Raw genomic sequence first — 16,319 nt, 5'->3', positions numbered from 1 at the left:
AATGCACAATGCAACCAGATTGTTGCTTATACAAGAACTTGTTGGACATCATCTATATCGCTTTGCTTTCTGTGATCATTTGTTTTGCACTGCCATTTTTATTTTGTGTGTAGCTAGCTGCCCACAAAACACACAAAATATTACTTGGAACAGGTTTATTTTTCTCCCTCTTGCGCTTCCACATGAGCTCATGCTTCTTCCCTTCAATATCAGAATTGCCAGTTACAAAGCTTCTGCGTATGGCTTCTTAGCCTCCTAAATCTTTCCTAAAAGCCTTAACTTGGCTACAACAGATTTTCAATAACAGTGGAAACAATATTTTAAACAAATTTTTGACAGCATGACTTGTAATTGAGCTGACTTTCAAAAAATAATTTAAAAGTTGTAAAACTCTTGTCTGGGTATAGGCAGGATTAGTAGACTAAAATAGACCGACGTATTACATTTGGTTGCTCCAAAAAAACAGGAGGCCCAGTGTGAAATGGGAGGTGATCCAGAAAACAACATAATTGAGTCAAATGGGCTGTAAAAGTTAATGAGAAATAATGACAAATACAAAAAAGGAGAGCAGTTTGAGACAACTTCCAAGATTTGGTATCTGATCGCTTGGCTAAAATAAAACTTGCGTAATATCGAGCTTCATTTTCTACTGAAAACTGAGCTGCAAAGTGTGTATGTTGTTTCTATGCATTTAAATGTTTTTTTAAATATCTATTCAAGATGGAATCATTTGTGTGTATTTTTTTATATTAGCAGACATACCCTCCCCCGTCGTGGTGATCATTGGGATAATGGTCCATCTCAGTACCAGGGAGAGGGTGAACAGGAGGAGGGGGCAGGGGAACGTTGGCCCAATTGGACCCATTGGCTTTAGTAGGTTTAGAGCCAGCCTTTGTTTTCTTCTTCTTTCCTCCTTTTCCACCTAGAAAAGATGAGACTCAGTATGAAACTGTATGAAAACGGCACTGTATACAAAAACCAATTAAAAACTAATAAACAACTGGGAGAGCATTTGCCATCTGACAAATGTCTATTATAAATAAACTCAATTTATTCTAAACACACTACTTGGTTTACAAATCCATTTGGACTGTTTCAACACAGCCTTGGAAAGTCGTACACATTTTCAAACACAAGATTTCAATGCGCTCCTGCCTATCAGCGCTTCCATAGAAAACCTCAAGGTTGCCTGATGAAAAGCGTGCTTTCATTGATTGATTGGCTGAAAAGCCTCAAATCTCCATAGAAACAGAAGAGAACTGCAGTAAACGAGGCTGAGGCAGACCTTTGTGCTCCACCCATCCCTCAGCGTCCCCTTTCACACCGGGCATTGGGTTCCACAATGAAATATCTCACTCCACAGCATCATCATAATGAATGGCTTGTGTAGTGTCGATGTGTCCCTAATGGAATTCACTGAGAGTCTATTACTACTTTCATTTCTTTTATTACACCGGAGAGCCGCTAACCCCATCTATTTCCACTCATATCCCTCCAACACCAGATTCTACCTGGTCCCATCCATCTTTATAAATCTGCCAGCCAGTTCAATACCAAGTTTTATATGATTTGGTCACTGTGGAAGAAACCTTTATTTGTTTATTTATTTTTTTCTTTAAAAGATATTTGACTTCAAATCTTAAAAACAAAACCACCAAAAATTTATCCTGGAAAAAGATTTCCTGTTTTTTTATGGCTATTTGAATATTTTTTTTAATCTAGTTTCTATAATAATTATTTACTTACATATGTGTAATGTATCTTATATCTACCACTTCATTAGGGGCAATTCAACAGCTTTGCCATGAATCCTACTTTTTCAGGTTTTGCAGACACTTTTTAAGAAACATGATAATTCCACGTGTATGATATTGAGATTATAGCAGATACTAAACTGCATTATACTGTGGGTCTTCTGCACATTTACCCCATCATGCATGTTAAATTTGCTTAATGGCCAAAACATCTTAAGATCCATGAAATGAAATTATGCTTCATGATGTTCTGTACCGTATTTTGACTTGGACACTGTTTTTAAATAAATGAAAATGAAAATATACTTAATAGTCACAGTAAATATGTTTTTATAACATTATTGGTGGTTAGTATTACTTATTATTCTGAGAAAATAAAATTTTAATATCTGTTCATCAGAAGGTTCACCGTCCATATGTCCAAGTTTTACAACCCTGTAGCACAACCAATATGTGGGAATTAATATTAGTATTTGAATGTTAGATTGTGCATGGGCAAGGGGACTGGAACCTTCTGTGGATTATGTCAGGCTCTTCCTACAAGTAAACACCTTGCAATCCATCAAATAACCTCAGCCTGACATCACCACCCTCCCAGACTACTGAAAGCTATTTTTGGGAATCTCTGCTAAACGCATTTGTTTTTGTCATCTGTTGGTTAGCCTTTGCTGCCAAAGGCCTGTAATCACTTTTTCCACTGGCCCCAAAAGCTGCCAATATGGCATCTTATGCAATGTAACATCATGCATGCTAATGTAATGTAATGAAGTAACTTGGCTCAGACATGGTAAAAAAAAATATCTTATTGTCATCAAAAGACATTTACAGAAGCAACAGAGTACATCTCGACCATCTCTTTTTATGAAAACCAGACAGCAGGAAAATCAGAAACAGTGGGCAGTTTGTTTTTAATCCAAAAAGTATAGATTTTTCTGCTATTAAGACTTACCTGCAAGAATGACAAAAACAGTTTAATGGAAGGTGAGCATGGTAAAAAAAAAACAAAAACAAACCAAAACAAGTAATAATACTGGCACTGGAGAGAAAAATTTAAAAATGAAAATATAGAAGAAGTGTCAGAATAAGATTAATAAAGAATGGAAGTAATAAAAGAAACAACTGTAAGCCCAAGGCAGGTGGCACCACAGTGTAAGTATAGTCTGAAAGTAATTGGGTTTCCTAATCGTACCTCTGGGCGACGCTTGACTTTTACCAATAAATGGTGAGCTGACGTGATTGTTCAGTCATCCTTAGTCCCTCTACACAAGACCAGCCATCAATATTGTAAATGAGCCTCTTCCAGGGAAGGATGGTCTGGCGCTGGAATTGCAACAGCTCAACCCAAATATGAAAAATATAGAGAGAAGCTGTGGCTAGAAGCTATACAAGAATTACACAGCGCACTCATCTCCTCTGACAAAACTGGGCCTCTCTTCAAAGGGGAAGTGATACTAAATATAGATGGAGCTCTGGGTATTTATACCCAGGGTTTGGGCACTCCCATTCTATAACTGTAGGGCTGCATAGCCTTGAGCTTGCTTTGTTTTCATTGGGTGCCTTAGTGCTGAGGGGAAAAGCCACAGAGAGACTCGAGAAAGACTATACAGCCAAATACAACTCATGAGTGGGGAAAATATATAACTGAAAGTCTTGTATCATCATATTTAGTTTAGGTTAAAAAGAAATAAAGGCAACATGTTACATAATGAATGGAGATGCAACAACAGAGAGTTCAGGAGCACAACAGGTAACGCACAACCATGGACTTCACATAATCACAGACTTTGCAGCTTCACAGGATGGGTGAGAGTGTAGGAAGAGAACAAGGTGTCTTTGGGGTCTCTAACTACTACAGAAAACACCAGTTACCTCCTCTCCCCTACACTAAGAAAGGTTTTAATGAGCAGCTTCATGTCCCAGTGGAGATCCATGCTGTCATGAAAGCTGCTCTATTTCGGTTTCTTTTTATCCCGCTCTCTCCTCCTTCAGACCTGACATTCATTATTCTCTCCATGTCCTTAGAGAGAGAGCAAAGCACAGAAACTCCAGCTGCCCCCCTCCCCTCATATGTTGAGTTTACTTTGGTTGAAGTCTGAATCAAAGCTTAGCATGTGCTGATTCAAAATCCCATCAAGTTTCACCTCACAGAATATCTGTTATTGATTAATTTACTTTTAAAGCATCATTAATATTGGTAAGCATGATTATTTCACTGCACATTATATTGCGTATATACTAGACAATATGAAAAAAGAGACATCTATTTAAAAATAACTGAAAGATTCTTAATGAGGAGAATTCTTAAAACATTTTTGTTTTAAATAATCCACATATAGTTACACCTCTGCTGTCTTTTAATTTAATTTAAATTTAATTTTTGCCGTCTTATTAATTCTTAATGATTTAATTATTTGTATTTACTTTCAAGCCATCGGATAGAAGTAGAAATGATTTGGATATCTGTCTGGTATTGTCTTCAGACTTAACCTCTGGGGCTCCAATATGCACTTTAAGGACTTCGGGTGTAGCCAGCGGATATCTTAGCCAAGTCTTCCTGTTCAAGCTGCTGGCCATCGTTTACAAATTTAGATACCATTAAAAAGCTGATAAAGAAAAAAAAAATGGTTTACATAAGAGCTGATGGTTTAAAATTATTTTTTGGTGAATGCACTCTTTTTCTTTTTTGTACTTTCCTTCTCAAATGAGGACATATTGGTCACAGAATACAAACAGACTTCAAGTGGAAACCAGAAAGCTTCTTGCCCCTTGCCCACAGACTCTGCGCATTAATATGCAAATATTTGCTGAGATTAGGTAAACAGATTATCTAAATCTGTCTACCGTAACTGTAAACATATGCCAGGAGACAATAGCTTGCCTAGAGTAAAGAAAGCTCTGAATATATGAGAAAATCTGTCTATTAGCATATGGAAAGTTAATTGTTTGACACAATATTTCCCGTTTCTTTAATAGGTAGAAAAACTGAAAAAGAACAACAGTTTGTGGTTTAATGAGTGACTAATTGCTGTGTGGATTTTATTACTTTGCATCAATCTTCTCATCTACGTCTAGATATATTTTCCGAAATTATTGCAAAATGTTGCTTTAGAGCATATTTGCACACTCTGTTTGTTTAGTGTAAGCAGAAATTTATGTGTTTAATTATTTCTTTTCATCTTATGAAATTATACTACTATGTGCCAAGCCCAAACAGGGACATAAGTCACCTGTGGTTCTATAGGAGGAATTTGCCTGTAAGGCATGACCACTTCACATCCTTCTCTTCAACCCACAGTGTGCCTCAGCATTGAATTAGAGACCAGTTAAAGCAGTGGCTTGTAACTAGATAAAAGAGGAGAGTGGAAGGGAGACAGGCAAAGGGATGCCCTGGTGTCCTATAAATGACATTGTAATTCTCTGAACATGGGTTTTAGTGTAGTCGGCCACCATTAGAGGAAGAGGGAAAAAGGGAGGTATTTTTGCCACTTTACCCAGCCAAGCATCTCTAATGGTGTCTGTGTGTGTATATAGTCCACTCTGTCTGGAAGACTCCCTCTGCCCCTACTCCCGTCTGCTCACTCACACAGTGAGAGACAAAGCTTTCCCAAAGACCAGCAGTAATGGCATGAACCCAGCCTTAGCAATTGCAGCCATAATTTGTCAGTTGATTATATTACTGTTCTTTCTTTTGACTAAAGTTTCCTATTTCCTTATGCTTTGAAAGACTTTTCAACTCACATCCATCTTTACATTCAGCAGTAGTTGTGCTCAGAACCCCCATAACAAAAATAACACCATACCATTCATATGTGATCAATTAGAAGCAGGGAGAGCTGTGTGAGCAAAGTGTCACTGGTGATGGTGAGGGAATTGTGTTATTAAAAAATGGTTTTGATATCAAGTTTGTACATGCAAATAACAGATAAATAAAGCAATTAAGACATCAGTCGATCATAAAGTTGGCTGGGGAGCAGCGTGTCCCAGTCTGCTTAATTCTCTGCTGCGTAAACCAACCTGAGAGACTGCCGCTTCGCTCTGAGCTGTTGTGAGAGCTGGTGGTGCTGAAATCTTGTGATTGGTTGTGTGGTATTCTATTAGACAATCCTTCGGCCAATCGGTAGTCAGGAATGAATAGGAGGGCTACAGTGGGGGTTAAAGGGCAAAAATCACAGTGGCATCAGGTGATTGGCAGTTAGCACAAGCACATGCAAACATGCAGTTAGAGCATCAAGCAAGCAGGATAAAATCAGGATTCATATGTTCAAAAAGCTGAATTATTTAACACTATTTGATTCGTATGCAACAGACAAATCTGATTTGTTGTTGATTTGATAAACATGAAGCTAAGCTTTCACAATACTCTTCATAGTCAGTGGTAGAGATTTTATTTCACTATTTGTCCTGCTTCAGAGTGGTATAATCACACATAATCATGTTTGATCATACTTCTTGAAATAATTTCAGGGAGAATTACAAAACATTTTGAAAGAGTCACTGCAATGTGTAAAAACTATAATTAATCTATTTTAGACTGTTGGAAAATCACCAGATCATAAATATGTATTAGAATAAAGCCGAAGAACACTCATTACGTGTAAACTATCAAACTCCATTCGGCCTTGAAAAATCCTGCATCAAATCCAAGTAATTAATTTGGATTATTTTCTTAAATATTAGTCAAGCTAAAATGGATTGCCAATTACTTTGAAACTGAAGGAGCTGCGGTACCGTCAAGAAAACTCAGCGGGTATATAGATGGATCGCTTAAGTGCAGTATTCCTTTGTGAGATGTTTATTCAGCCTTGGAGAAAAACCAAGATGATGTCTGCTGAGGTAGAAACCGCTCTTTTTAAGACAACCTCTTCCACCACAGTGGCGCAACAAAGACCTCCACGACTTTTGAGGGAAAAGTTTCAATACCAACAGGCTGTCTTGTTACAACTGTAAACCTGTGGCTTGTAATCTGGCTTTCAGTTTAATGTCACTGGAACAATAGCTCAGGCTGACATATTATCATACTCTATAAAAAAAAAAACCCAACACAAGCAAACAAACAAACAAAAAAAACCCTTGGTGAGCCTCCCACATACACACAAATCCCTACAGACTGCATTTACTTTCGCAACTTACTGTTGTTGCAGGAGTTTTTGTCGGGCAGGGAGTAGCCAAGGTTGGCCATCTCCTGCTTGGCCTGCAACGAGGCCTTCCACTGGGCCTCAGGCAGGTCCACAGCCAGCTCATGGATGCTGCTGGAGTGGAGAATCTGAGTGGTGGCATAGGGAGTGGCCTGGGATGTTTGGCCAGGGCTGTTGTAGTTGGTTTTTGTGGTAAAGTCTATACTGCTGTAGATGGCTCCATCCGAGAGCATGGTGCCCGTCTTATCCCCTTGTCCAGTGGGGAGATCTGGGTAAGAGTATAGAGAGATTACATGATAGGCTTCCTTTTAAAAAAGCCCACCTCACCTGTAGCTCTGCATTACTGACAAAAGAAAATGAGAAAAAAGCAAAAATATTGCAATATCTATGGTATATCTTGCCATCAGTTGCACATTTTAACAAATATATTTGTTGAAAATAAATTCTACTGTAGCATTAAGACATTCCTGTTCTCCTTCCACATATCCTTTGGATATCTCACTAGGTTCCCTCTCTGTTCCTACACATTAGGCATAATGTTGCTGCTCTGCATGTGTGTGTACTAACAGAGTCAAAGAGGGAGAGCTAGGAGGAGAGCAGGCAGCTTCTCTCTCCGTAGTGCATGGTTTGCATGCCCAGTGAAGGGGAGATGATGTAAAGCCATGGCGGAAGTGTCCGCATCTGCGCCAGTCAAGCTGTGCCTGTCCTTCACGACTGGCTGCTCAACACCATCCTTTCAAACAGCCATCCACCCCCTGCTCCTCTGCCCGTCTCTCCTCTCTCATTCTCTTGCTCTGAGGTATGGGCTTTGACACCAGGCTGGACTATATGCCATCGCTCAGCCTGGTGACAGTGAAGCCCCTGCTGTTAATGCTGTAGCTGTCCTCTGGTGTGATAAATATATATCCAGACACAAATGTAATGTACATGCATGTATACATCCTGAATGCATATATGTGCGTCACAGAGAGGAAGGCAGAGCAGTCATCTTTCATCTCTCATGGTCTTTTTTCTCAAAGCAAGTGGGAAAGCACCGGGGCGCTCACCTCCTCGACCAAAGTTACTCAGGTCATTTGGTCCCCCGGAGCTGCTGTTGACAGGCAGGCTGGTCGCTGGCCAAGAGTCTGCTAACCAGGGGTAGCCTGGATCACTGGCATTTAGCAAGCCTGGGCGGCTAAGTGGAAACAAAGGATCAAACAACAGATTAGATACAGGCCATAAAACTATATTACTACAAAAGGGTTTTTTTGTTTTGTTTTGTTTGGTTTCATACAAGATTATCCCCAATTACACATTATACCCTGTTTAATTCTTTATTATGTTACTGGAACAGACACATACAGAAAATATGACAGCAATCAACAGCAAGAAATTGTGAAGACATCAAAAAAATTAAAACACATGTTTAAATGTTACTGTGCACACGCAAGTGTGTTTGTGGGAGATAAGCTTTCCATAAACCTCTGAAACTGATGAAACAAGTCTTCAGTATGGGGGGGAAACGCTATATAGATACATTTCTTCTCCCGCAAAGTTGGAATTCCTCCAGGCCCTTTAATTTCTGTTCCTGCTGAGCCTTTGTCACATTTTCCGAGTTATTAATGCAAAAGCACACCGTGGGCAGACTAATGCGTGCATTTGCGCTTTGCATAAAAGTGCAGCAGTACATGCTGACACCCACATGTATATATTTCCTAATTCATTAATATCTTGCCCCTTCTGCTGTGTTTTCCCATCAACCCCTTGTGGTGATGTCCAGACAGTCTAAATCTTATTTGATAGGGAGTGAGACCTCGGCCCTGGAACCGGCTTGTGGGATGTCTGTCTAAGGGAGAGGGCAGGTCCATTTAACAGGTGTTGTGTCCCTCTTGAGGGGTGAGAGCTATAAAAGCAGTCATCACGACTTTAACCTGTCACGGGTGACTGCTGGGAGGCCATTAGGGCCACTTTACTGTACAATCACGTCTAAGGCTCGTTACCATGAGGAACACAGATGGAGTAAAATGAGAATGAAAGATGCCGTTAAATGCCTTTGTTTTCAATTCACTGCCACACCACTTGCCACTTGTGAAACTGATTAAAATGCAAAACAAAATTTCTAACTGCGTAATCACTAGTGTACCTCGTTAGACAAATGATCCTCAGCCGGTATATTCAGTATATACTGCAGACCCCTCAGTTAGCAGCAGATTGCAGATATGTGTGCGCTCTGAGAAGCTGTGTAACACAGTAGTTACCAGTCAAGCTGCCTGATGGGATTTTTTTTTTTTGCCTTAGCTCCAGAGGGGTGACGTGTTGGCTCTCAGGGACTGCGCGCGAGTCAGGCCCTGAGGACAAGGGCAGGTAATGGCATTGCTGCAGTCACTCTCTCCTAAGCCACAAGTTCTAATGAGAAGATGCTGTTTCCACAGTGGGGGGAGTCCAAATGAACTGCAGCCCTGGCAAGCTAAGAGCCCTCGTTGTGGTTCCTGAATGCCAAAACAGGCCCTCGGGGGAGACAAGTCATTCAAATTGATGGCTGTGCATCAGACACATGCACTTTTATAGGGTAATACATCTTCCAAGCCATCTCGTCCTTCTACCTCTGTTTCTGGCTGTCTTGTTACTCCATTGCCATTATTTTCTCTCGCCACACTCTCTTTCTCTAACCTTATTTTTCACCTGTTTTGGGGCAAAACTACAAACAGCTGAAAAAGAAGAGACATTGTTTATTTTGTTGACTCCAGTAATAGCGCGGAAATGCACGCAGCTATAGGCTTGTGCTCCAGCATGTCCTCCCCCAGCCCACTTGAGGAAGACCATTTGAAAGACAAGGAGCTGACAGAGGAAATGGCTGCATCGTCCTTGTATTCATCACAAAGCAGCATTTCTTCTAAGGATAATTAGAATAAGACTGATTTCTGCCACGGACTCGCTATATGTGTATGTGAGTGTGTGCATGTGTGTATTCCAATAGTGGGGTAATGGAGAAGGGCTGGAGGACAGACACAGGGTCATACGTTTAATGAAAAGTTGACACCTAACTCTTAATCCATGCCTAACCTAGAATGGATGGCAACCTTGGCAGGAGAAATTTGATTTGGAGCATTTCTTCTTCTTGTTAGATATTTCAGTTACTTGTGATGAGGAGGAAGGAAACCATAAATACTGCCTAAGATGCCTGACACGGAGCTTCCCATAAATAAGCCAAGTGAGAGAGATTAATTCCAAAGCAACTTCATAAATCAAGCGTTTATGGTCCCACAGACAAGTGAATAGAACTTGGATTAAAAGTCTAGACATTAGCTAACACTTAGCACAAGGGGAAACACAGATTACTTTCTAGATTAACTCTGAGAGAACATGTTGTCGTTTAGTATTCCGGGATGTGAAGGAATCTCCATAGCAACAGTGTCAGTGAAACCTGTTCACTGCGGTGCGCATCCCATGCTCCCTGCCGATCGGAGTAAATCTGCTGTGCTAAAATATTGATCAGCGCCGAGATAGGAAGTTATTACTACCTTCTAATTACCATCTCCTTATTGGCAGGGGGATAAGAAATGAACCCTTATCAGCTTTTATCAATTTCAGCTGAGCAGCCAAAGTCAAATGGTCCAGGTCTACCAATCTGCAGCCTATTCATCTTCCATGAATCATTTATTTTGTGATCGATTAAGTGTAATTGTTCAGTCAGAGCGATTTGGCAGGAGCCAATGAGAAACTAGAAACAGACGTGGTTTAATTTGCTATTGTCTAATTAATGCAATAAACATCTCAGGCAACACATGAACACTTTTTCCCCAAGATATTCTGTTCCACATTTTCACTCTCAGGGCAGATGGGGAAGTAGCAACATCTGGGATTTGATGACAATAGAGTGACTAATGGATCAGAGGCTTGTGCGAGGGCTCCAGACTGCATCCCAGTGTTGTGAAAATTATGGAAGTCACTGCTTCTGACTAAAGATATGACAAATATAGAGCAGCAAAAATACAGACATTTCAAATCCCATTCGCTGGAGTGAGAATCAGAACCACTTATGTGGAAAATTGAAGGAAAAACACTTCAGCAGAAAGTAGATGAGAAACGGCATGGCAAGTGGCGTGGCTAATTCATTAAGAGATTGCTGGCAGCTGACAGAACAATACAAACAAAATTGTCCACAGTAGCATCCAGTTGTATGCACAGAAAATGGGAAAATTTGGGGAAAAAAAAAGCATAAATATAAAAAAAAATTGCTGAAACCAGACTGCAGAGCAGACACATTCCCAAAAGCCCAGATACACTCAGGGTCAGATTTAGTTGCAGACTCTCACTGAGTGTTTGAGATCTGGAGATTCTACCTAGTCAGGTGTGATAAGCAGTAGATAGACAGAAGCCTGGGATTCTCCAGGGAGTCTCTTGAATACCTACAAAGGCTCTGTAACTGGTGTCATTGAGATGTGCCCTATTCACCATAGCCCCTCTAACACAGAGTGAAATGGAGCAGGCTGTATGGGGGTGCAAGAGGGGTACCTCCACACACCTCTCCCCTGGGTAATTATTTTTACATTATTACATGTGCTCAGATCCCAGCCGCCCACGCAAGGTGACAGGCAAATTTATCACTCCAGAGGGCTTCGGGGTTGCCTGTAGCCAGCAGCGGAAGATAAATGACAAAATAAAAGCACTCTATGCTTAAATTGTTTCTGTTAATTCCGTTGAGGAGATTTATGAGTTCATCTACCGATGCATGAATGGAGATGTGGTTGAAATGTATATTTCTATGCGTGTTTGCATGGTAGGCACACAACAGGTATCGGTTATCAATCAATCTATTAGACATTTAGAAGTGCTGGGATCAAAAGCAGCTTGCTGAGGACTTCATGCATAACTATGGAGGAAAGGCTGAGTAAAGCCAATGACATAGGGAAGTAAATAATTATAACATAAGGATTTTTTTACTCATTTTAGATGAGACTGCACACAAATGTGTAGAATGCGTTTCAGATTCACTTTCATGCGATACTCACCTTCCATTGCTCATCAGCCCCCCATCAACTCTCTGGAATGTCACTAAAGAGAAGAAAGAAAAAGGGAAAAAAATACCAGATATTAAGTTTTTCAGGTATAACATAAAGCAAACCAGGGTTTGTTTCCATAAGAAAGGAAAGAAATATTGTCTTTTTAGTATTGCCCATTTTGCTCTTGTGCTTCAATAGCTATGTATTCATCTTTTTCATGCACGACATGATAGTTGATGGATTCACAAAGGGGTGCAGATGTCCGTCTGCATCCAATGTCTTTCTCTTTTTTTAACAGCTATGAAGAGGACTGCATATTGCTTTGCTTTGCATAAGTGGAGACGTCATGTGTTCCTCAAGGACAAGATGCCTGATGAGAGGGAAAACTCATTTCATTTTTTTTTATTTTGCTGCTGTGTTATTATCAGATTTGTGATTAAATCTCAAACCAAAAAAAAAAAAAAAAGATTAGAAATGGCAGAGGCTTCATTAATCACACAGAGTTTTCCATCTACAAGCGTAGAGGCTGAGCTGCTGATGCTTTTTGGCTGGCAGGGCTCCCCAGAAGGTATGCATGTGGCCTGTTTCATTACAGCGATCTACAGATAACAAGGGCCGCTCTTAGTCGGAGGCTGGTAAAACTGCGTGGCCGAAAGTGAGAGACGACTGTGAAGGATCCATTTCATCTCTGTTGTGATGGCAAAGCAGCAGTGAGAGTTCTAAGCATGTAAGAACTTCAATGGATCACAGGAAACACAGAAAAGCAGCAAGAGTTTTGGAAACCACCTCATACCAATGAGGGGGGAAAAATGAAAAGGGAGGGAAATAAGAGAGCTGGTTTACTTAAGAGAGCAAAGGAAAGCTGTTAGTAATTTGGCTCATTTGTTCCACAGATGGAGATTAAAGAGAGAAGAAGGCTGAACATTCCCCCTTTTTTTCTGTTTCATTCAAGTCGGTTCCACAACAAGCCTAGGCATGGGCAAAAGAGGGGGCTTTTCTGTGGGTGACGTAGTAACAGAAGACAGACAGAGGAAACTCCCACAATAGATTAGAGAGACTGCTACACTTTAATGTATCACCAACATTACCTAAGCTTACTTAATCCAATTTTCACTCTCGTAACCACAATTCCAGGCTTTCAAATGAGAGCGAGACAATTTAAATTCTGTCAAGCATGCATGTTGGAGAGTTGAAAGTTTATTTACTACATTAGGGTTTAAGCAAGTGAACACCAGCAGGTGGAATTAAAATACTTTGTTTTACCCAGATAGAGCCAACATCGCAAGTCTGCTAGAATAAAATAGATCTCCGAGAGCTCAAGACAGAAACCGCATTCTTTATTCAGTGAAATGCAAAGCCGCTTCTCTTTGTTCCCCACCACCAAACTTGCATTAAAGAATACTCAGTTGTTTGAGTGAGGACTGACAGGCGGGTGTGAGGGGGAGGCAGTGCAGCGGGAAGGCCTCTGAAGTCCCTATCTGTGCTCGGGCACATTTCTGGGCTGCTGTGGAATACTTTTATGTTAGCCAGAGTGACATGGCGGCAGGGCTGTGCTTCTCGCCTCCGTCTTCAAGATAAGGACTTTTTTTTTCCCAATATGAATACAGATTAATCCCCTTTAATAAGCACTGATCGTGGGTGGAGGTGGGGGTGGGAGTGGCATAATCAGCATATAAAAATTCCATCAAATCTAATTTTTGCTGGCCGCGTGCCTCAACATAGTTGTGATTTACCACTCCTGTGGAGACAGCTTTAGAGGGCTGAGACTGGACATGCTCAACACATCAACTAATTGTCAATGCAGACAAGAGCACTGTAAGACTCTCCAGCACCACTTTGACTCCCATTCAAAATATCACCCTCCAATTTATGCTCTGTTTGCCCTTGTTTGTTCTTGCTGCTCAACACTCTTTGTGAAAAAACCTGCTCTCTCTTTAGCATCTCTGAGGAGTGTTTTCCAAGCAAATGTCCTGCAAGGGATGCTGTGATACTTCACAAAAGTAATTAATTAGTGAAGGAAAAAAAACCTGTAGTTTATTTTTTATAATATTTAAAATATTTAAACCTTCCAACTGCTACTCTTCTCTTCCTTTTCTTATTCAGATGAATCATTTATACACTTTGGACTCCTCTTAAGCTGAATTAGCTAAAAGATGATAACATACACTCACAAAATCGGCCCATTAAAAATGTAATGTTACTCAAGGAAGGCAAACATGTTGTCACAGTAGTAGAGGAATCGCCACAAATAAGGAACACAAAACTCAGAAAGGAAACGGCACCCAGCTGACTAGATGACATCAAAGGAAAGCAGATGCATTATTTCCAACACAATTTCAATCTCGAAAAAAGAGAAAACAAAGAGGGATATGACTGTTTAAGGAGAAGGGAAATGGACAGTCTGACCGTACCCCACAAAAATGCCACAAACAAAGCTACACAAATCAGAATGACTTGCCATTCAGAAACGGACAGCTTCAATAGAAATACACACAAATACAACACGACATGGAATAAAGTTGTGGTTTGAGCAGGAAAAAAAAGAGTTTAAGTTTGCAGGGCCCAGATCATGGCCAATAACAAACTGAAATGTTTTTTCACTTCTAGTTTTGATTCTCTGATGGCACACATTGCGTTCACCAGCATGAGGTTTCAATTTGCATTAGCCATGACCGTAAGTGTGACAGTTCAAACATATGCACTAGAAGCGGGCAGGAGATGAAGCTGTATTTAGGTGGGGGGAGGAGACGGGACAAATGAACAGTACCTGCAGGGGTGAAGGTGAAGGACTGAACTGCAAAACAAGAAGACAGAGAAGTTGTGTGTTAAAAGCCTGCAGAGGTAAGCAGTGCTTTAGGGGGGTATCTGCACACAAGGAACTGGGTCAAGCTGAGAGGTGCTGAGGGTCAGAGAATAGGAGACCACAACGTCACCCAGTGTGCAGAGCGACAGCCAGAAAGCAGCCAGCTCAGAGGCCACAGAGGTGTAAAGAGGGTGGCATAAACAAAATAAAACAGACACACACACACACATACAAATGTAACAAACAGAAATGAAGAGTAAATTAACCAAGTCAGCATATAGTAGCTCTTCTTGACTTGATCATAAAACATCATAAGAAAATATGGCTGCATAAATATGCGTTAGTCTTATTTAAAAGGAAAGAAATAACGCGAGACCACTCAGAGAATACAACACTGAGTTGTCAGTTCATTACCATTTTCTGTTCTCTAATTAAATCTTGTACTCCTGGCAGACTATGTGGACTTGGTGGTTGCTAGTATTGACAGGGGGTCTCTCAGTAAGATGTCAGGGTCAGTGTGTGGGAGGAGAACTGGACAAACCCAAGCTTCAGTGACCAGCAGAGAGTCCAGCCTGCCCACTCAGCTCCATCACCCTGGGCTAATAACCAACACGGTGGGTGGTTTTGTCAAAAACTGTGACCCTCTGGAAATGATTCATGCTGACATCTGTCTTCTTTTTGAGCTTTAACACAGTAGCCATCTCAGTCTCATCGCAGTGTTCTGATATATTTCATCAAGACTGCACTCATTAAAACTGAAAAACGATAATGTAGTTGTGGTAAAATACTCTTGCTTTGAAGTAGGAAGAAAATCACTTCAAAGTTAGAAGAGTGTGTTAAGCCACCAGAATGCATGAAAGTGTGATCAATCTAACCTGCATAGTTGCTCAGACCCTTTCTCTTCTTCCTCCTCCAGTAGAGCCAGATGCTGAAGCCCATGAGGATGACCCAGCAGGCCCCCCCAATACCAGCGATAAAAGCAGGTTGTTTCACCACATCTGTGATCTGCTCTGTGATGCTGTTGTTCCGGTTTCCATGTATAATCACGTCCCGAAACTCTTTACCTGTTTGTGCAGGAACACAAAGGCGGCGCTTATATGATGCTGGCTGGATAGTTACTGAGAAAAACCATAAAGATTTATGCCGTTGTGTATCATTTGATTTTTCAAGGTGAAGGTTAATGCACAAATACTGACAAGCTTAGAAATATTTCACTTTTTTCCCACACCTACAGAAACATAAAGGTTAGCTAGATTAAGCTGAAAGAAAGTGTGTCTGTTACATTTCAGCTATTATTGACCAGAGAAGCAGGACGTACTGTCGATCTAAAGGATGTGCAGTAAAATATATTTTACAGACTGAAAAAGACAAAGCTTAAAAGCTTATAACAAACCCCCAGGTGAGCAGGTTGTTTGCTTAGTTTAGCCCCCAATTCCCTCCACAGCTGGTAAAACACACTGTGAAATGAGATGAGAGGACCCTGGTCTGTATTGATCTCCAATTGCAGCTCAGCCTGACCAGCGTGCTTGATGATATCTCTTGCAGCATGGTAGGAAAAGTGCAAACCGCACGCTATTAACATTCCCATACAGTGACAAGAAAAAAATGTACACTTGTAAGGATAACAACGCACATATGTCTGCAT

At 40.7% G+C, this 16,319-nt stretch overlaps 1 protein-coding gene across 6 annotated transcripts in view; it reads right to left on the bottom strand.

The window, feature by feature from the left end:
- The window catches only part of robo2 (roundabout, axon guidance receptor, homolog 2 (Drosophila)), a 154,019-nt gene that overhangs the window by 12,964 nt on the left and 124,736 nt on the right, over positions 1–16,319 (bottom strand). For 3 of the 6 annotated variants that reach the window (XM_039622653.1, XM_039622657.1, XM_039622654.1), the window contains 7 exons: positions 15,550–15,738; positions 14,639–14,665; positions 11,881–11,923; positions 7,936–8,063; positions 6,885–7,157; positions 5,769–5,894; positions 763–922 (listed from right to left, as the gene is read on the bottom strand). In XM_039622653.1, coding sequence (XP_039478587.1) covers positions 763–922; positions 5,769–5,894; positions 6,885–7,157; positions 7,936–8,063; positions 11,881–11,923; positions 14,639–14,665; positions 15,550–15,738 — 946 coding nt within the window. The remainder of the gene's footprint in view (positions 1–762; positions 923–5,768; positions 5,895–6,884; positions 7,158–7,935; positions 8,064–11,880; positions 11,924–14,638; positions 14,666–15,549; positions 15,739–16,319) is intronic. The other 3 variants (XM_039622655.1, XM_039622656.1, XM_039622658.1) reach the window with 3 other exon arrangements.

The sequence above is a fragment of the Oreochromis aureus genome, linkage group 14 (assembly GCF_013358895.1).
Source record: "Oreochromis aureus strain Israel breed Guangdong linkage group 14, ZZ_aureus, whole genome shotgun sequence".
In the NCBI taxonomy this organism is placed as follows: Eukaryota; Metazoa; Chordata; class Actinopteri; order Cichliformes; family Cichlidae; genus Oreochromis; species Oreochromis aureus.
Note: the sequence above shows the minus strand (reverse complement) of the source record. Positions and strands in the feature narration are given on the sequence as shown.